Genomic DNA, 18697 nt, shown 5'->3' on the forward strand with positions numbered 1-18697 from the left:
CTGGTCAACATAAATCAATATATGATTCCAACATCTAATGTTCTTCCTAAGCCAGCTTTTTCTTTGTAATATCATTATTATTAAGAGCACTAAATTTAAATAGATAAAAGTTCCCAATTAGCACTAGTAGCATTTTGTCTGTAATATGCATCTAGGAAGTCTAATGCACCTCATAATATGCTAGAATTTCTCCTGTTGCTAAGAGCTATCACAGCTGTCTGCATGTAGTCTGAGCTACGATCCCAGAAGACTCCCACCAGAATCTCAGGAGAGAGGTCATCCCCAAAGTGGTTTTTAAAAAGGATCCTGTTTTATTTATGCAGGTTTATTAAATTTATTAAATGCTTACATATTAAAAACTTTATTTTAGGAGTTGACTTCAAGCATTTATTTGATCCCAAAGTTAGACTCCCTGTTGTGTATTTCCTACGGTTTCCCAATTTATATTTTTAAGCAGAAAAGAATCTCGCCTATCTTACAGCCGTGCAGTATACAGCAACTGCTGTGCAAAAATAAATCTATTCCATTTTCTGAAGCCACTTATTCTGCAGACATCAACATGTGCTTGCAAAACAGAAGGAGCACGTACAGTTTAAGACAGAAATAGTTTGTATAAAGCGTCTTCAAATTTGTTCTCTTCCAAGATTTTTTTTCTTTCTGAACATGGTGCCCTCATCAGAAACTGCCTTACTCTGTAAGTTGTCTTCTTTTTTTTGCTAGACAACCTTAACAGTTCTAAGTAGCTGAGAAAATAAATTCTCTTTTCTGTTCCAGAGTAAGAGAAAAGATTAAGCAACTTAAATTTCTTTGTCTTCTATTCACTTTGTTAGGAAAAATTAGCAATCTTCTACAAATTTTCCCTGGACCAGATCCTTCATTTGAAAGAATAAAATCTCATGTTAGTCCCTTTCTTGCTTTAAAAAATTTAGGTCCCTAAAAGATTTTCTTTCCAAAGGAAAAAAAAAAAAGAACTCAAAACTAGGGTTGCAATGCCTCTAGAACAAAATTTTAAAAAGCTCTGATTGAAGAATAAAAGAAGCCAAATCAGAGCTCCATGACCTACCACCTACGGGTGTTCAATTCCATGGCAACATGAGACTTCCTAAAGATTACTCAGCCTTACATTACTTTATGTATATTATTAGCATCCAGTTCTCCTGCAGGGAGCTATGCTCTGAAAAAAGTTTATCCAAAGGTGACTGTTCACAGCAGCAACCTCAGCTGTCAGGTAAGACTTTCGAGGTATTCAATGGGAAATTTCTGTAGGTTGTATTTTGAAAATAACAGCACCAAACGACTCTTGCAGCACGCATTGTGAGCTGCTGGTTTTTCAGGACAGGCAAACACAGCCATTATTCAGAAGTCGTCTACTGGTCTTCACACCTGATATATTTGTGTCTGTATACACATCATCTCAATGAATATGTATGACTATATAAATATGAATATCTATCACTGGTATACTCCACTTTCCAACTATCACTTTGAAATATTTTCCAGGTTGTGCTTGATTCTCTCTCAGCTGCTGTGCTGAAGTTTTTGTTTGATAAGACTTTAAAAGAAGACTTTTAATGAGTATTAATGATTAAGACATTTTTCTTATATGCATTTAGAATGTTTTTGCTTTCTAAAAGCTAAATAACTCTGGATTTCTAATAGTTACACTCTTTTCAAAATATTTTGCCAGTATAAAAGTATCTGTACAGCTCTGGCACTAAAAGAAGGGTTCACATATTTACTCAAGACATGATAAAACTCCAGGCATAAGGCCTGTATCTATAATGAAAAGTAGAATATTACAGTGGTCAATTTAGTAATTCAGCCCAATTTTACTGCTGGTGAGTCTAATCTCTGGTACAACCATGTCACCCAACAAACAGGTCTCCAGGGCACATCCTAATACACTTTCACAATTGGCACAGTTTGCTCAGGTTCTCAGACTGAATGATGAAGCACTGATGCCACAAGAACTATTAATCTCAAAGCTGTGACATACAAACTAGTAATGGGACTATGTTGCTCACCCAAAGAATCTCTTGCTGAACACTGTTTCAGAAATTGATCAGATTGTAATAGTTTCCAGAATTATAAAGTATCTGCTAACTGTGAAAAGTATAAATGTACTTGCCAAGATTACCAACACTGTATGCTCCATTTTACCTAATTAACAAGACCAGAAAAGCACAAAGATAAACATATGGACAATGTAATTTCTAAACATCTCTGATGGGAAACTTCTCTATGATCTTCACCAGTCTACTCAAAAAACTTGGTGGAGGAGGTTATAATATGCAGCTACTATCTTCTACTTCCACCATCACTAGAACTGGAAAAGCAAAACAAAGAATCTCTCCTTAAAAGAACTGAAAATAAGCTGCTATTTTGGAAGCTACCATCTTCTGAGGATTGGATTGAACACACAAGCTCAAAACTGAACCTGTAATCTCAGATGGAATATCATCAAAGGCTGCAAAATAAAGCAGATTCCATGGCCAAAGAATAGATATGAGACAGTCAAAGTAAGAGCTTGAGTCCCAAGATCTACCCTGTTGTGTGTATCAAATTTCAGTGTTTATTCCCCAGAACTGAAAATTGTTTTAGAAAAGTGGGATAAACATTGGAATTGCACTTTCTGCATCTGGATATACAACTGGATATGTTCACTGTTTGGGAAAATAGCTCAAAATGTTCTGTATAAAAGATGTTCTCCTGGACCACCTGATTAACATAAATTTTTGAGAAGTTACAAGAAAAAATTGAAATGAAAGAGCAAAAATATCAAGCTATAGAAAATAAATAAATATTCAGTCTACTCTCTTATTTAATATTTCATAACACAAGCAGTTATTATTAAATTCCCTTGTACATTAGATAATGTTATTGATGATGTTTAATAACAATTTCTCTTTTCTTTAAAATAAGCTTAAGTTTTAAAAATTTCCAATATAAATACAATTTATTACTATGTAAATATTATTGAGGAAATCCTTGATATTTTGGGGCACAAAGTTTTTAGCACTTTTATATCCAAAATCAACTTTACTGCTGAAAAAGGTTGAAGGAATATGAACATTCAAACCTCATTATGCAAATTAAATGGGAATTTTCACAAGTTCTAGTTTATTGGATAGCATTTCATTCATCCTATTTTTAACAGATGTCAGGGGAAGCAAAAACTGCAGAAAACATATTGAAGAACTTCAGTTCAATGAGCAGAATGAATTAGCATTAACTGCAGTTTTACTGTTTGGCCAGTTTCAATGGCTGTGTTGTAACCTGTAGGTGACCACAGTTTTTCCTGGCTATCCATATTTCTTCACTGCAACATGGATGAAAAGTGATAACTATTGAAATACGCATGCATGCATGGTGAGAAGCTGGGGAAACGGACATGAATTTCAGTGTAAATCTGGACTGGAAAGCATGTATGTAATCTTCTTGAAAGCTCTAACATCCCTTATTCATGTCTATAAATCTGCCAGCTGCGGGGGGAAACAAAGATTTTATGATTTAAATGGCCAAGCTTTCTCTGCTAGTGATGCTTAGGCAGAAAGGTGAGAAGCAATGTCTCAAATAAGCACACCTGTGAGACACAGTGGAGAGTATTGAAAGCAATTTTGCAGACAAGAGATAAAGAAGTGGGCTTTTCTAATCAAGAGCATACCTATAACAAAGGCATATATTAAAAGAGGAATGCTGCACAGAACAAAACTGAACTTCTGTGAATGCATTTCATGTGAGCAGCTCATTTGACTCAAGCGTTACTACAGATTTTATTTAATGAACGCCACATGATATTATATTAACAGCCACCTGACGATCACGCTAACAGCCTCTTCTGAGTATTTAACTGAAGATCAGCATCCTCCTTTTGGGAGTTTAACACGACAGAAACAAGTGAGTCACATTCTGCCACACAGGCAAGTGCTTCCAGGCAGTCGGAGCCGAGACGGGTGCACAGGCCTAGGGAGGGAGATCCTTCCAGCACAGCTGGACACAGGTGCTCTCAGTGAGGGGTTAGAGTTTTGGGGAAAGTTGAGGAATACTGCACTACTGGACAAAAGGGAGACCCTGCTAATGTACTTATTGTGAGGAAAGAATGAGGACAAGTACTGATGTGCCAGACGGGAGGGAACTGAGGGTACTGTGCAAATGCCTACAGTACTAAGAGAGGGTGGAGATGAAAATGGAGGTGCTGGAGTAAGATAAAGGGAGAATTGGATGCAAAGCCATTGGACAAACAACTTGTTTCCTTCTTCTCTTTCTGAACCATTAATCTAAGTGGTACATCCAGCCAGAGACTGGCCTCTCCTGCCTTAGTTTGTTTCTTTCTTGTACACAGAATATCTGTTTCCAAGGCCCAGCAGTTGTTGACATTTGAAAATATCACACTGCATGGAACACTTTATATTTATGCCTCTGCTGAAAGCAAAGTTGTATCTCAAAGTCCCCAGAACCCACCATAATTTTCTAATTGCCAAAGCATGAGTTTTTGATGAAGGCAGAGTCAGTCAGCCAGCATGCTCTCCATTCCCCAGTCCAGCCAAGAGCTGCTTAACACATCAGTCTCTGTCCTATAAATCAGGGTGGATGAGGACTATAACTGATTTCCCCTCCCTGCCTCTTTGAGGAGGGACAGATTAATGAAGGTTGCAGAAACATGACAGCTATTAACAGGGATAAACATGATACTCCTGACCTTAACTGCAGTTACTGGATCAGATGTGCATGCCTCCATGCACACACGCACGTGTGTGCGGACACCACGGGACTCAGATTTTCCTGGCAAGTTGTCTGCTGCTGGCAAGATGGAGAAGAAACTCTGCTGGCACAGAGATGCTCGAGTTGAGGACTAGCACAGGCCAGCAAAGTGAAATTAGGTTTCAAAGTTCCAGTCTTGATTTTCTCCTAAAGCAGAGTCATTCTCCTCATTGTTTCCATAACAGTAATATGTGCTTCTGACAAGCAATCTGCAGTTGTTTTCTCATCCAGACATTTTATATTGGTTACACTCTGCTTGGAGGCGGAGACATTGGCTTTGGCCAGCTGAGATTGCAGCTTTTGTACATGATGCACCTCAGCACGTGATGAAGTCTGTTATGCTCTCTTTGTGAAACTCTCAAGGTTCCAAGGCACTCAGAAAACATTAACAGAACATTAAAAATAATTTAATTTTAAAAAATTAGAGATTTTTTTTAGATGCTGCCAGCCTCAAGACTCTCTTATTTTACAGTGCTGAGAAAGAAATATCTGTATTAGCAAAGGAGATGTTTTGAATTAGGGCAAATCTCATGAGTTACTCATGTTGCAAAATCCTATTCAGGTGCCTAAATAATAGCTGATTGCAAGTATTTTTGTGAGAGTGGCCCTTAAACCCTAATCTTTGCCAACACACAGCTAAGGGCTATTGAGAGGCATCATCTGACCTCTTCTTTGAATATTGAACAACCATCAGTTAAATAAAACGTGGAATTTCTGGGAGAATTTCCAAAACTGCACTCTAACAATGCCTGAAGCAGTCACTGCCATAATCTACACTGAGGAATTCTTATTCTTACAAGCTGCTGTAATGTGTGCTTCATCAATGTGATGGTTTTGTGCTTAGATATCCCATAAAAATTTTCCATGAAAATAGCATCACCACTAATGCTTGACAAACAAGGAGTATTTACTTCTTAATTTTATGGTCACTCACATGCATCCTTATGTCCCATCTGCAGCTCTCATGACTGAAAGTGTGTGTGGCTATCTATTGATCATGCCAGACATGGAGATGATTGCTAGCAATTATGATGAGGAGGATGTCTTTTGTTTCTGCAATAAACAGAATACTTAAACAGTGTGTTTAGCATGAAAACCATCTGTATGTCCAGGCAGGGAAGAAACTGCAATGTACAGTGAGGATTGCTTGGTTTTTTCTCTTTGATGGATCCCTAATTAACTGACTTTTTTTAGCTGATTGCCAAGGGGATATGCAAGGGCTCTTCCTGAAAGACATAAAACAGAGAAAGGAGATGATATAGAGAGGGAACACACACCCTCATTCAAGGCCAGGTTTGGGCCCGAAATCAAAGCAAAACTGACCTAATTGTTCAGCCTAAAGAAAAGAAAAATGATGAGTCCACAGATTTTTTTCAAAGAAAAAGGAATCATCTGTTTCCCATGGTCAAAGTAGATAAGAAATGTAGTAATTGATCTCATTTATAGCAAAGGAATCTGGAGAAGATAGCTGAAAAACAGTAAGAAGAGTTTAAAACTGGCACAGAATAACTTGGGAGGATACAGATTCTTCCTCATCACTGGCTTTAAAGGGGCTTGTTAGACAAGTATAACAGAAATTAAACATCAAATGTTAATCTTACACTTTGGGAGATTGATTCACTGACTTATGGACTGGTTTTTCTAAATTTCTGACTCTATGGCTTTTAGAATGTGCTATTCAAAGGCAAGAGCAAGGCATGGGAGCAGGAGAAACAAAGATTACTAGAACTAATGCAAACTGATGAGATTTTAGACTTTTCCTTTCTGATAGGGTGGAATTGATCCATCCTAAAAGCTTTTTTAAGAAACTTTAAAAGCAAAGTGTGTACAAGAACAGCTACATCAGGCATATAGATGCCTTTAGAGAAGCATAATTCATACGAACTGTTCAAAACACCCACTGTCAACTGAGTCAACCAAATATCTACCATCTACTTTGTCAGTAAGTCTAAGTTTTATTTACTGGGAAAGATATCTGCTGGGAATGGCTCAGCCCCAGGCAACTACCTACATGCAGCTACCTAGTGTTAGCTACAATGAATCCCAGCACAGGTAACTGGCTTTCTAGTTTTGTCTCTTATTCATCTTGTATCAAGAGTTCTGAACCCAGACCACAAAACAATGGCATTCCTTTTCCACCCTGAGAAGTAATTCCCAAAAGCCCAAAACCTGATTATTTCTAGATTTCTTCTCTCTACTTTTCTTTCCCGCCTTCAAATTTTGCTCTTCTTTACTCCTCCTGCTGCAGCACCTTAACTGTTATTCTCATCATCTGGCTGAACCCAAGGATACTGGAGGCACATAGTGACAAACCAGTAGAGTTGCTTCAAGAGGTTTTTCAGGGAAGCAGAGGCAGTCTTTATAAGCCCTACACAGTTGGACAGCACTTCCTAATAATTGTAATGGCTCTTAGATTAACAATGAGTAACACACAGACACACGCTGTGATCACACAAACTTCATTTGCCAAGCAAAACAAGTTAAAAGCTCCTTTTCTAAAAATTATTTTCTCTTCAACTCTTGCTCCTGCTCAGAGAAGGCTGACTAGATACATATCAGTTGGTACATCACCTATTATTTGCAAGCAACGTAAACAAGTTCTCTGATACCAAACCTCCTGAAAAAGAGAGAGCAAAGTTGATGAACACGTCTCAAAGGAATTAGAGACATAGTCTGAAATCTATTTTTTCTCCCCTTCCTTCACTCCTGCAGTAAAAAACAATGTTTGCAGAATCTTTACCTGATAGAAAAGATTCTGTAGTGATAAAACACTACAACAAATAGCTAAAGTTGCATTTTCTGCATAGATTTTAAGGATTTCTCTTCTTTTAAGATCAGTAAAAAAATATTTTAAGCACCAAAGTTTCAGAGAAAGATATTGCTTACCCAAAGAGATATTGATATGTCAGACAAACAAAGACTAAGCAGAGTCAGTACTTTGGCACTAGACCTCCAAAAACCAGCTACATACATCCAAAAGGAACTTAGATAAATCTGCTGTCAGCATTTCTTGCATCTTTTCTGGAAAAACTGCCACAGGGTTCACTGTGAGGAGACAGTGGGCAGCCACCAGTGTCATCTTTCCTATGAGAGAATTAAGTGAATCCAGACTTCACAGTCGGCTATCCAGGCCTCTTCTCCTTAAAAGTAAGGACCTCCATTCTGAGCACAAAGCCACCTGGGAAACTCCTTTGCTGGTCGAATGTCCCCCTCACCTTTCTAATTGCCATTCTAAAAGTGGCTAAAGCCACTTTTTCACCATTAGTGCATTTTGCCTTAAGAGTCAACTGCAGCACTTTCATTACCACAAAGAGCAGATGTGATGCTCTATTTTGATTTTTATTTCCGTATCATAAGGTCCTCTAGAGTAACACAGAAGGTGTTCTCACTTCTGTCTGTGCCTGACACAAAAGGTCTTTCCTGTGCCCAGAAGACATCTCCTTTTTCAGAGCCATCCTTCAACTCACAGTCAGGTCTGCACAAGTTGCTGCTGTCTGCTCCTACACAAGCTAACGGAGCATTTGTCTGGATCTGGGTAAACCAAGAAGCCCTCCAGCTTCACAGGTTAGTCAGAAAAACACTATTACACCATCTGGAACTGTGAGAGCATAATTGCATCAAAAACTGTCATGAAGTAGTGAAGCTAAACAGGTACACATGTTATGACTTATGGTTACTGCTGTAACAAAATTTCCCTGACTGATTCTGCAGTCAAGTGTTCTTTCAGACCTTTGACAGTTTGAAAAAATATGAGAAATTTTGATACCAATGGATTGATTACAAAGATACCATGGACTGAGAAAGAGTATAAGAGCAATAAAACTGTGTCATGTTCTGCAGAAAAATAAATTCAATGTTGTTGGCAGCTTTGTTTGTTTGTTTAAATGCACAAAGCCTATAGTTATTTTTTTCTTCTTTTTGCTTACAATGGTGATTCCCAAGTCAGAAATATTCTTTGCAACAATAAAGGTATCTGAAAACAAAACATGCCTTTTCCTCAGAGGATTACACACCTAGACTTCATTATTGTATTAGTCAGCCTCTGAAAAACAGAGAACTCCCTGAATTTTCTCAGATGACTTTGTCTGCATTTGCTGATTACATTTATCTTCCATATAGAATTGCATCTATCTTTCTTTATCACATTACCTGTGAATAATTACCTAATATCAATGGTAGGTACTGGGATCCTGAGAAATTGTGATAAAGAAACAGAATAAATTCAAAGACAAAAAAATGAAAGACCTTACAAAAAAGGAATTCCATCAAACACAACTTTTCATGCAATATGTGAAATTCAGGCTGAAATCAAGTTTTATGCTGCAACAGGCAGACAGCTTTATTGTTGCTTTCAATTCTCTTATTTTCAGTATTTTGAATTAAAATATTTCTTTTATTTCTGAAATCAATCCAGGTGATTCTGCTTTGGTTTAATTAGCATGATATGGAAATCTGTCCCTTACTCTCATCGTAAATATTTAAAAAATACATCTTACCACTTTCATCCAGCAAGAAGTCATCCTGGTAACGGAACTTTTCTGGTCCACACGCAATAAAAATGTCATCATCGCCAAAAAAATCCTGAAGGCACATCACCTGCAAGCAAAAAGGAAAGGAAGGCATTGTGTGAAATACTTCATCATCAGAATTGTAACAATAAACTCCTCTTTGTCTCCATCTGCATGAAAATTTTTCACTTTTAATGGAATCAACAGGGCATCATCTCCAGATAAATTTCAAAGCTGTGCTCTGACCATCTGTTACAAGTGAGAAACACTTTCATGGACACTGCAGGGAAAGATAGGACAAAAAGCCATGACTGTCAGATTTATTACACGATGCATCTATGGTATGAGGAAAATGCCTTCTGTTTGTGCACAAGGTACCATTCAGTAGTTAGTGGGTAATTAATTTGCTTTTCAGTTTACATCTCCATCACTTGCCTGCAATGAAACAAGGTTACAGCTTTGTTTGCAGAATGAAATGCAGTTATTTCTGCAAAATCTCTCCAACAGGGAATCAAACTCACATAGGTGAACTAAGCCTCCTTCACAAAGTCTCCCTCTATGCCAGAGACAATGTAAAGTTCTCTTTGAAGACACCAAGCTGAACAGTCAAATCACATGAGCTGGGAATAACTCTTCTAGTATTAGGAGCAAAAGTAAAAACTGAATAAAAGGTTAATCTCTTTCTACTCCCATACATGAACAGTCAGGATTACATTGGTGTCCTTTTACGTCCCTACAGGAGATTTCAGAATCTTTATTGCAACCTTTCAGTATCCAAAGGGAGCTTGGAAGAAAGTTGGGGACAGACATTTTAGTAGGACTTGTTGCAACAGGACAAGGGGTAATGGTTTTAAATTAAAAGAGGGAAGATGTTTTTTACAATAAGGATAGTGAAACACTGGAACAGGTTGTCCAGAGAGGTAGTAGATGCTCCATCCCTGGAAACACTCAAAGTCAAGTTAGGTGCAACTCTGAGCAACCTGATTTATTTGAAGATGTCCCTGACCATGGCAGGGATGCTAGAACTAGGTGAGCTTTAAGTCCCTTCCAACCTAAATCATTCTATTCTATGGTTTCCTTACAATAGTTTTTAGTTATTTTACAATGCTTTGCTTAACAATTCAATCTTTCCAATCATATGGAATCATATTAAACTAAGAATCAGTGACTTTTACCAAAAACTGACTTTGGACTTACTGATTTTAAAAAATAAATTAGATGTCTATCTATCTTTAAAAAACCAAAGGTTTTTAATAAAGTCTGTTCTCACTTCACATTTACAAGAAGATTCTAAAAGAGTAGGCTTGCTTAAATATTTTTATTATTCAAGTTATAAGAATAGTATCAATTATAACAATAATACCTTATTATTCAAGTTGTGTAATTATACAGTGCACTGATGTTGGAACAGGTTAATTTCACAAATAGAGTTTCAAGTCTACAGTCAGCAAAGCAACACATAAACAGTCTATAAAACTGGACAAAACAGTTGAGAACAGTCCAGCTCATCTGCCTCAGAAAAGGCATTTAAAGTCTACAAAAACACAAGTGAAAGAGTTACCTAATGAGATTTTGCCAGATTTTGGCATAAAAAAGTACCTCATCAATCTGAAGTAACTGATGTCTAGGGGTTATAAAATTCATATCATCCTTCCCAGAAACATGCCTGAAGGCTTTGACATCCACAACACTTATGAACCTCTATAGCATAAATGTCTTAAGGAAGAAAAATAGCAGTACATGTCGTGACTTGCTTGTAGAGTATTATTGATCATTAAAACAATTTTAAATGTAGAGCATTAGCAAATTAAAAACAACAACAACAACAAAACTAAAAATCCCCACCCAAAAAACAAAAAAACAAACCACCTGAGAAGACATCTAGATTAAATAACTAAAAAAAAAAAAAAAAAAAAAAAAAAAAGGACTAAGTTATTCCTAAATTATCCTTTCCTTAAGGAATGCATGTACTTTAAAATTCAGATCCACCACAACCCTATTTCTGTGGCCACTGTCATCTTAACACTACACACTACCTGAACACCAACATCAAAAATTTGATAAATATTTGTTAGAGCTTTTTACCATGTTCCTACTCAGTTTATGTTCTATTAGTGTATCAGCCTCAGCAACCTTTAAATAAATTCATTTACTTCCCATCTTTCTTTTTTGTCCACAAGACATATCCTGCCTATCTTCCCACCCCATACTCCCACCAAACTTCAAACATCTCTTCCCTTCAGTCAAGTTCCTCTGAAATTGCCACCTCTCCCACTGCATGTACAAAACTACTAATTTGCGGAATAACATTAAAAATCCTGTGATTTCCTTTTTGCTTCCCAAGTTTGACACACTTCTGGGGAGTGATAGCTTTTACATTTGTCTTTATACCAAGCAGACTATTAGAATCAAACCAGTAATAAGCAACTCTAGGAAAAAAAGTTGAGCTATTTTGACAACAAATATTAATACAAATTAAATTCATGTTTAAGACAAAAAAATTATGGATTTAATCAAACTCAAAAATGCTTGGCTCTGCCCAGTTAAGAAGGTTTCTTTCAAGCCTAAACAAGACATCAAAATTCAAGTAGCAACAACTAACCAGGTTCAACTAGGCCAATTTTTAAAGTATTTGAGGTTCAATCAGTGCAATTTAAATGCAAATAAGAAAGAAAATAGGATTAACACAAAAAATAATTTGTGCTTAGATATCTTTGGGTTTTATTAGACTTTACACATATAATTTAAAGTGTTCTTATGCTTGCCTCTTTTCTCCTTGCCTTCAGTTTCATACTCTATGTAAAATTACAGCTTTTCTTGCCTCCTGAAATTTTAATAATTTTGGAATGATAATTCTAGCTCTTAGAAAGGTTATAGCAAGATCACAATTTCCTTTCAAATCTATCTTCTTCTAGAGTAACTTCTCTTAAGGTTTCCACTACCTTTTTATATTACTATTGGAAGCTCTGAGATGTCCTTCACTGCATTTTCCATTCTTTCTGTCTCAGCATGCCTGGCCTTCTCTGCAAGTTCACACTTCTCAGCAGTTAAATTAAAAGGCATCTGACAAATACATAGCACCCCCTTCCAGGCTTTTTTGGAGAGAAATCTGCAAACACTTTTTATTCACACCCAGTCATCAGCTAAGCAACAGGACCTGCTTTTATTACCCATTTTCACTTTTGGAGAACACGGCTCCTAAAAAGTTACAGTTCAGAAGATCAAGAATTTTTATCACTTAAGCCAGACCATACAATGGTTTTAGAGATCACACTGCGCTCTGTTGTACACGATAAGCTTTAAAATTATTCAGTTTTTAAATCAGCAAATTACAAAAGCCTCCCTTGGACTTTTCTGTTGTTTTCAAGGCACAGAATCCATCTTTTTCAGAAATAAGGTTTTATTTCTTACAGAGAGGAAAACAAAGCCAATGCAAGAGCAATAAAGTGTACACCTTAAATAAAATGAAAAAATATTGTCTGCCACACACATGTGACTCTGTGACTCTTTTTTAACAAAAACCTTTTTGGTAAAGGGATGTTATTCAACATCAATGGTGTCTCTCTTATATTTTGTAAGGGAATGAATAAATAATTAGCACTAGCAGAGGCCGGGGAGTACTTGCATTGGTGGTGAGAAAGACAATAAGCAGCAGAAAAAAAATTGATCACTAGTACAGGCTTTGGTTTTTGGCAAGCCACATTAATAAAACTGGCTGACCTGGCCATAACCACAAAAAACAGAGGAGGCAGAAGAATTTGTCATGCCTAAAGTCCCCTGAGTAAGCTGTACACAGTGAAGCTTGGATTCCACACAAATATCATTGCTCAATGATGTAAACGACTCAAGACACCCACATGCCCTTCCAGTGGGAAACACTGGTGTCTGCCTAGGAAGACCCCCAATTTATTTTGTACCTCTGTAGCTGCTGTTGTGCTTTGACCCTCTAGCCAAAGCACCATAGCAGCTGCGTCCCCAGAAGGGACCAGAGGGAACCTGCATGGGCCAGGCACCCACAGCTGCCAGGGAAGCACAAAGCAGATCAGGAGACCTGTCCCAGAAGGAAAATAGGCTGCAAGAGCAGCAAATTTTCTTCCAGCCCAACCTCAGGACTGGCTTTGCACCATATACGCTATACACTATAGGCATTTTGAAAAATTATCTTCATTTTTCCTTCTTTGTTTAAACAGGCAAGAATTTGGAACCAATGAGAAATCTCCTAACTGCTCTGGGGACTTTTCCTTTGATTGGCCTGAAACATTTAAGTTCATCTCTTTTGGAGATGGTACCCCTGTTATGGAGACCCTCCTTCTTATATATACAAAAAACATCAGAAATTGTGCTTCATGTTGTGGAGTGCAGATTGCCCAAGGACAGCAGCTGGTAGAGCCTATAACCTATCTGGTTATATTCTCTCATCACAAGTAAGAAAGAGCAGTCAGAAGTGGTTTGGAGGAGGTGCAGAGGGAGAGAGATAGAGGGAAAAGAGAATACAGGGGGAAAAAAGGAAAAAGGCAAGGGGAAGAGAGAGAGAGAAAGAAGAGGAGGAACTCAAGGAGGGAGGGATGGAGAGAGTGATTGTATCAATCCTTTCACTAAAAGCATGAAATGAAAGTTACAGATGCAATCCTCTTTTGTAACTGCTGTATTCTTGGCTGTATTCAGGGACCTTCTAAATTCACATTTTAAAACACATCCACAAAAATAAAAACCCAGAACTAAATTCTTTCTATTCTTTCTGACTATAGCAGCCACAGCAAATTGAATACTTTTCTATTTTTTCAATTTTGACCACACATCAAGTTAATACTGAAACACTGATATTTTTTAATTAAAAAATATTTAGAAAACAAATTTCTCCCCTGCATTCAGGAACAGTTCATGGCACCAGGACATTACATCACAACCACTGTGATTACTATCTCATGTCTTTGTTACAATTTTCATAGTGCTGGGTTCTTGGACAGAAAAGAAGGAAAGGGTGTTTTGTGTGTTTGTCTTCTTCTAATAATGATTTAATTTGAATTAAAGCTGAAAGCTGCTTTGGATGAGCAACGAGAAAGCCTCAAGCTGGCATGCCCTCAGGCATCACGGCTGTTGGAGAACTGGAAAGAAAAGTGAGGACAAAGAAATGAGATGGTTAAACCAAAAAAGATGCAGAAGGCTGTAAGGAAAACTCAAGTGATAAGTGAGTTTAGGGGTTTTATGAAAAGCAAAAGAGAAGTGAAGCATGGCAAAAGGAAAATATGAGGCATTAAGGAAGAAGACGACATGGGCTTCCAGCCAGGAGCACACACAGAGGGTGACAGAGAGGTAATTGAGGCTGGTGGGGAAGGAATTGTCCAAAGGAAGAGGCAGGCAAAGAGTCAGGGGCAATTGCCTTCCAGACTTCACCCCATGGTCAGCCAGATGGGAAGTTTTAAATCTGTTTTAAAGCAGCCTTTTAGAACCTTAAACAACCTCATGTTGAGTTTGATTACCACTGATAGTGAAAAAGACACTAAAAAATGTTTCATCCTTGGAAAAACCTCAGTGTTTAAATGACTCATGATTTTAGAACTCTGACTCATTAATTTTGTGTCAAGTTTTATGAGTTTTATTACAGAGCTTGTTTTCATTTTCCTGCTACTTTTGGCTCACTCAGACGCAATGTTTAATTCTTAGGCAAGTCTCTTCAGTTATTCATGTCAAAGGAGCTCGCTATACCTCTCTACTACTATTTTTCTTTTTTTATTTTGCCTCTGGATGATTTTTCAAATTAAAAAACAAAATTAAAAAGCTCCCCTTTAAGATTCAATTTGATCTTTACTGGTATTTTCCCTTCATTTTTCTCCTTAGTGAAACTATATTTTCCACTAACCACTACCTTTGCAGTACTTATTTTTATCCCTTCCCCACTCTTCATCTATTGCTTCATGGAGGAATATCTCAGATACTGAATTTATCTCACTGCCATCTACCCTGGCAGTCAGTAACAAGTCTCATGACAGCTATGAATATTCCTGAGAGCTTATAAATAATAGGATCACAAAATAGTTTGGGTTCCAAAGGACCTTGAAGTTCCTCTAGTCTAATCCCTGAGTTGGGACATCTTCCACTAGACCAGGTTGCTTAGATCCCTGCCACTAGTCTTCAACATCTCCAGGGGTAGGGTATCCATAACTTCTCTGGCCCATCTGTGCCAGTGCCTCACTACCCTCACAGTAAAGAATTTCTTTTCAATATCTAAACATACCCTCTTTTAGTTTTCTTAAAAAAATTAAACCATTTGAAACCCTTTGTCATATTGCAACAGGCCCTGCTACAAAGTTTGTCCCCAGACTTCTTGCAGACCCCATCTATGCTCTCAAAGGCTGCTATAGGAGAGCACAGAAGAGGGGGAAAAATCCCTTCCTAATCCTAGCAGAAATGCAGTAATCAGAAGATATTTCCTGTATTACTCCATTTATCTCCCAGCGTCCCATATTAGCTTTCCCAATGCTTTGTTCAGTTGTGTACCATGCTGCTTATTGTGCAGATCTTCCCTCAGAAAACAGACCAGTAAAACAATCAACAGCTACTCGCACAGAAGGATTTCACAGCTTCAGGAAAATCAGAAATTAATCATTCCATACTGCTTTTTAGGTAATTCTTGTGAAATGAGAAATCCAAACGTATCAATAACACCTTTGGAGAAGGGGAAAGAATAATACTTGTTCTTTCTAAATGCATTTCATAGCAAGTCTAAATGCATTTCATAGCAAGTTCTTTCCTCAAGGAACCTCAGGCCTTCTTTTCTTTCTAAGGGAATTATACCTCAGCTGGAGTTCACAGACCATCACATTTGAGTATTTCCTCCAAGGTTAAGGAAAGTCTATTTCCCTTCCTTTTGGCTCAGGCTCTGAGGCTTTTATTCATACCCTTTCACATTTATCTGTCATTAACACACATGCCATTTCTTGAGATCCGGTCACCTACAAAAATTATAATTTATCATCAGTGTGTATGTACTTCCTCTCTCAGCTTCTGATCCAAGTTCTCTCCTCAGGTGGTGGCTTAACTGAAGCTATTGGGAAGTATCTGCTACACATTCCCAAAGTTAAACAGCACCAAATTCATTCCTTGCTGTTGGAGGGAAATCTCCATGGTGACAACTGCATTGTCAAGCTGTGAGAGCTTTTCAGGGAAGAAGAGCATTTTATCATGAGATTCTCATTACAAGAGTGCCCTCTGTAAATGAAAAGGAGATGGTACCATGGGGGTTTCTGTAAATTAAGAGATGTTACCCCAGGGGTTTGCGCTGGCTGGACCTGTTCTTTGCCAACTGGCCTGTGTGGCTACGCTGCAGATTAATGCCTCTGATCCTTGTGTGTCCCCCCAAATCAGATGAACACAAGATACCATCATAGATAAAAACATAAGAATTTTCTTCCTCAAAAGTAGCAGAAATAGCTTGTTCTCCTGCTGCCTGAGAGGAGCAGAGGGAAAGCAGGCCAGCATCCTCATGCCCTGGGGAGTCCTGTTTCACCTGCCCCACGCATTCTCCCATCAGCTGTGTGTTGGCTCAAGACTCACTGCTCTTTATTTTGCTTCCTCTGCCACCAATGCAGAGGCTTCTTTCCCTCTCTGACTGCTGAAGATGTGGTATCTGTCTACTTCTACAAAGTCTGTATTCATCAACATCCATTCTGCTATATATGCCTGTCAGTCTTCGGGGAAAAAAAAAATCACCTTCAGTTAAAATATGTACTCAGTAAAATATGTCTTTCTTGGTCAGTACATTATTTCATAAGAACAAGAAAAACCTTTCCACACTATGCTTTATACACTAATCTAAATACACTGTTTTACTTTCCTGGGTTTCACTAAATGATGGCACACCTAAAAAAGCAGTCAACTTAAATCAGGTTTTTTGAATGTTGACATTCCTGTTGAGAAACATGTTCTCTTTCTGACAAGTCTTCCTTAAAAGTTCCACCTTAATCCTTTAAAATTTAGATAAAGATAGTAGAGAGTTTGCAGTACTAATGCACAGCAGCTGCTATACTTTGGCTCAAAACATTATGTGAAACCTAAATAACTTCTCTGTTAGACTCAAACTAATCTAGTAAACAATCTTTGTTAGAAAAACTGAGGGAAGCAACAGACACCTCATGGGCTTATATGTGACTGCAATACTGAGAAGGACTAGGATTTAGAAAGGTTTCCCTACAGGAGCTACCAACGTGGCCACTTGAGACTCCTCCTGTCAAAAACTGCTTCATAGCAGACAGGACAAAAGACATGAGAATGTGGCTTTTGCAGTGGAGGAGGCTGCATCCTGCTAGCCACCGTCAAATCTCACAGCAACTGCACAACAGACCAGCATGCTTGTGATGGACAATTCAAACACCAGAACAAAGTTTGTACAGGAATAGAGAAAAAAAAATCTCCTCACACATTTAAAATAAATTCACATTAAACAGAGGAAATTTTCTCAGGACAGTCAAACATTGATAGGACGGCTGATTTAACAGCAGATGTAATTAATGGGCCAATGGAAAAATAGTTAAGACTTGATAGCAGAGTTCAACTAGATCTGGATTATTTTTTTTCTTTCTGCCACATTCATACATTTTCCTTTACCAGTTGCAATACAACACCACCGTTTAGTGGTCAGACACGCCAAGTGCAGACTCCAGCAGCCCACCTGGCTTTTTTGTCCAAACAGGTGGCAACTATTTGCAAACATTGTATTCACATAACCCTAAGAAACAGGAAATTAATATTACTCTAATTTCTGATCACTAAGCACAATAAAACCTCCTTGACTTCAGGTGCTTGAATAAGGCCTTGTTTGAGGTACTAAAATAGTTTTGGAGACTGAATTTCAGAATGTGTATGTACAAGGGTAACAACTAACCCAGCTTAAAAAGCTGGATTTTGCTGAAAAAGATACCATGCCCTTGTGAGCTTTTTATTTTTTCATTATGACTGAATTATACTTTTAAATACTCAGAAACAGAAAAACTAAGCAGAATATGTTCTCCATGATTTAAAGAGCAAGGAAACCTAGCATGGCTAATATCCTCTTTGTCAAGATAGTGTTTACTTTTACTTCTTCATCATCCAAATAATTTTACTCCTGTAACTGGACTTGCAAAAAGCTGCTGGTTTCAGAGCAGTCCCTTAAACTATCTTAAGCACTGGCCAGTTTTCCTCAAAAAGCAGTGACACTTGCAAGATCATTGACTGAAGGAGACCTTTGTACGAACTTCTTTCTTATAAAAGAAAACCCGACAATTTGAAGGCCATGCAGTAGAAAACCCAAACTGCTCTTCAATCACCAATCATGTTACAAGTGAAAATATTTTTTTTACCTCAGTTGGAATAACACTACTTTGTAGAATATCATGCAGATATATTAAAAATATAAAAATCCACAGCTTTGTTCTGTTTGCTGTGAACAG

The 18697-nt window shown here is 37.7% G+C and overlaps 1 protein-coding gene across 4 annotated transcripts in view; it reads right to left on the reverse strand.

Annotated features, from left to right (window-relative positions):
- DCLK1 (doublecortin like kinase 1) overlaps positions 1-18697 on the reverse strand; it is a 231680-nt gene that overhangs the window by 107421 nt on the left and 105562 nt on the right. For all 4 annotated transcript variants that reach the window (XM_066313169.1, XM_066313170.1, XM_066313172.1 and 1 more), the window contains exon 4: positions 9258-9357. In XM_066313169.1, coding sequence (XP_066169266.1) covers positions 9258-9357 — 100 coding nt within the window. The remainder of the gene's footprint in view (positions 1-9257; positions 9358-18697) is intronic.

The sequence above is a fragment of the Sylvia atricapilla genome, chromosome 2 (assembly GCF_009819655.1).
Source record: "Sylvia atricapilla isolate bSylAtr1 chromosome 2, bSylAtr1.pri, whole genome shotgun sequence".
Taxonomy (NCBI): Eukaryota; Metazoa; Chordata; class Aves; order Passeriformes; family Sylviidae; genus Sylvia; species Sylvia atricapilla.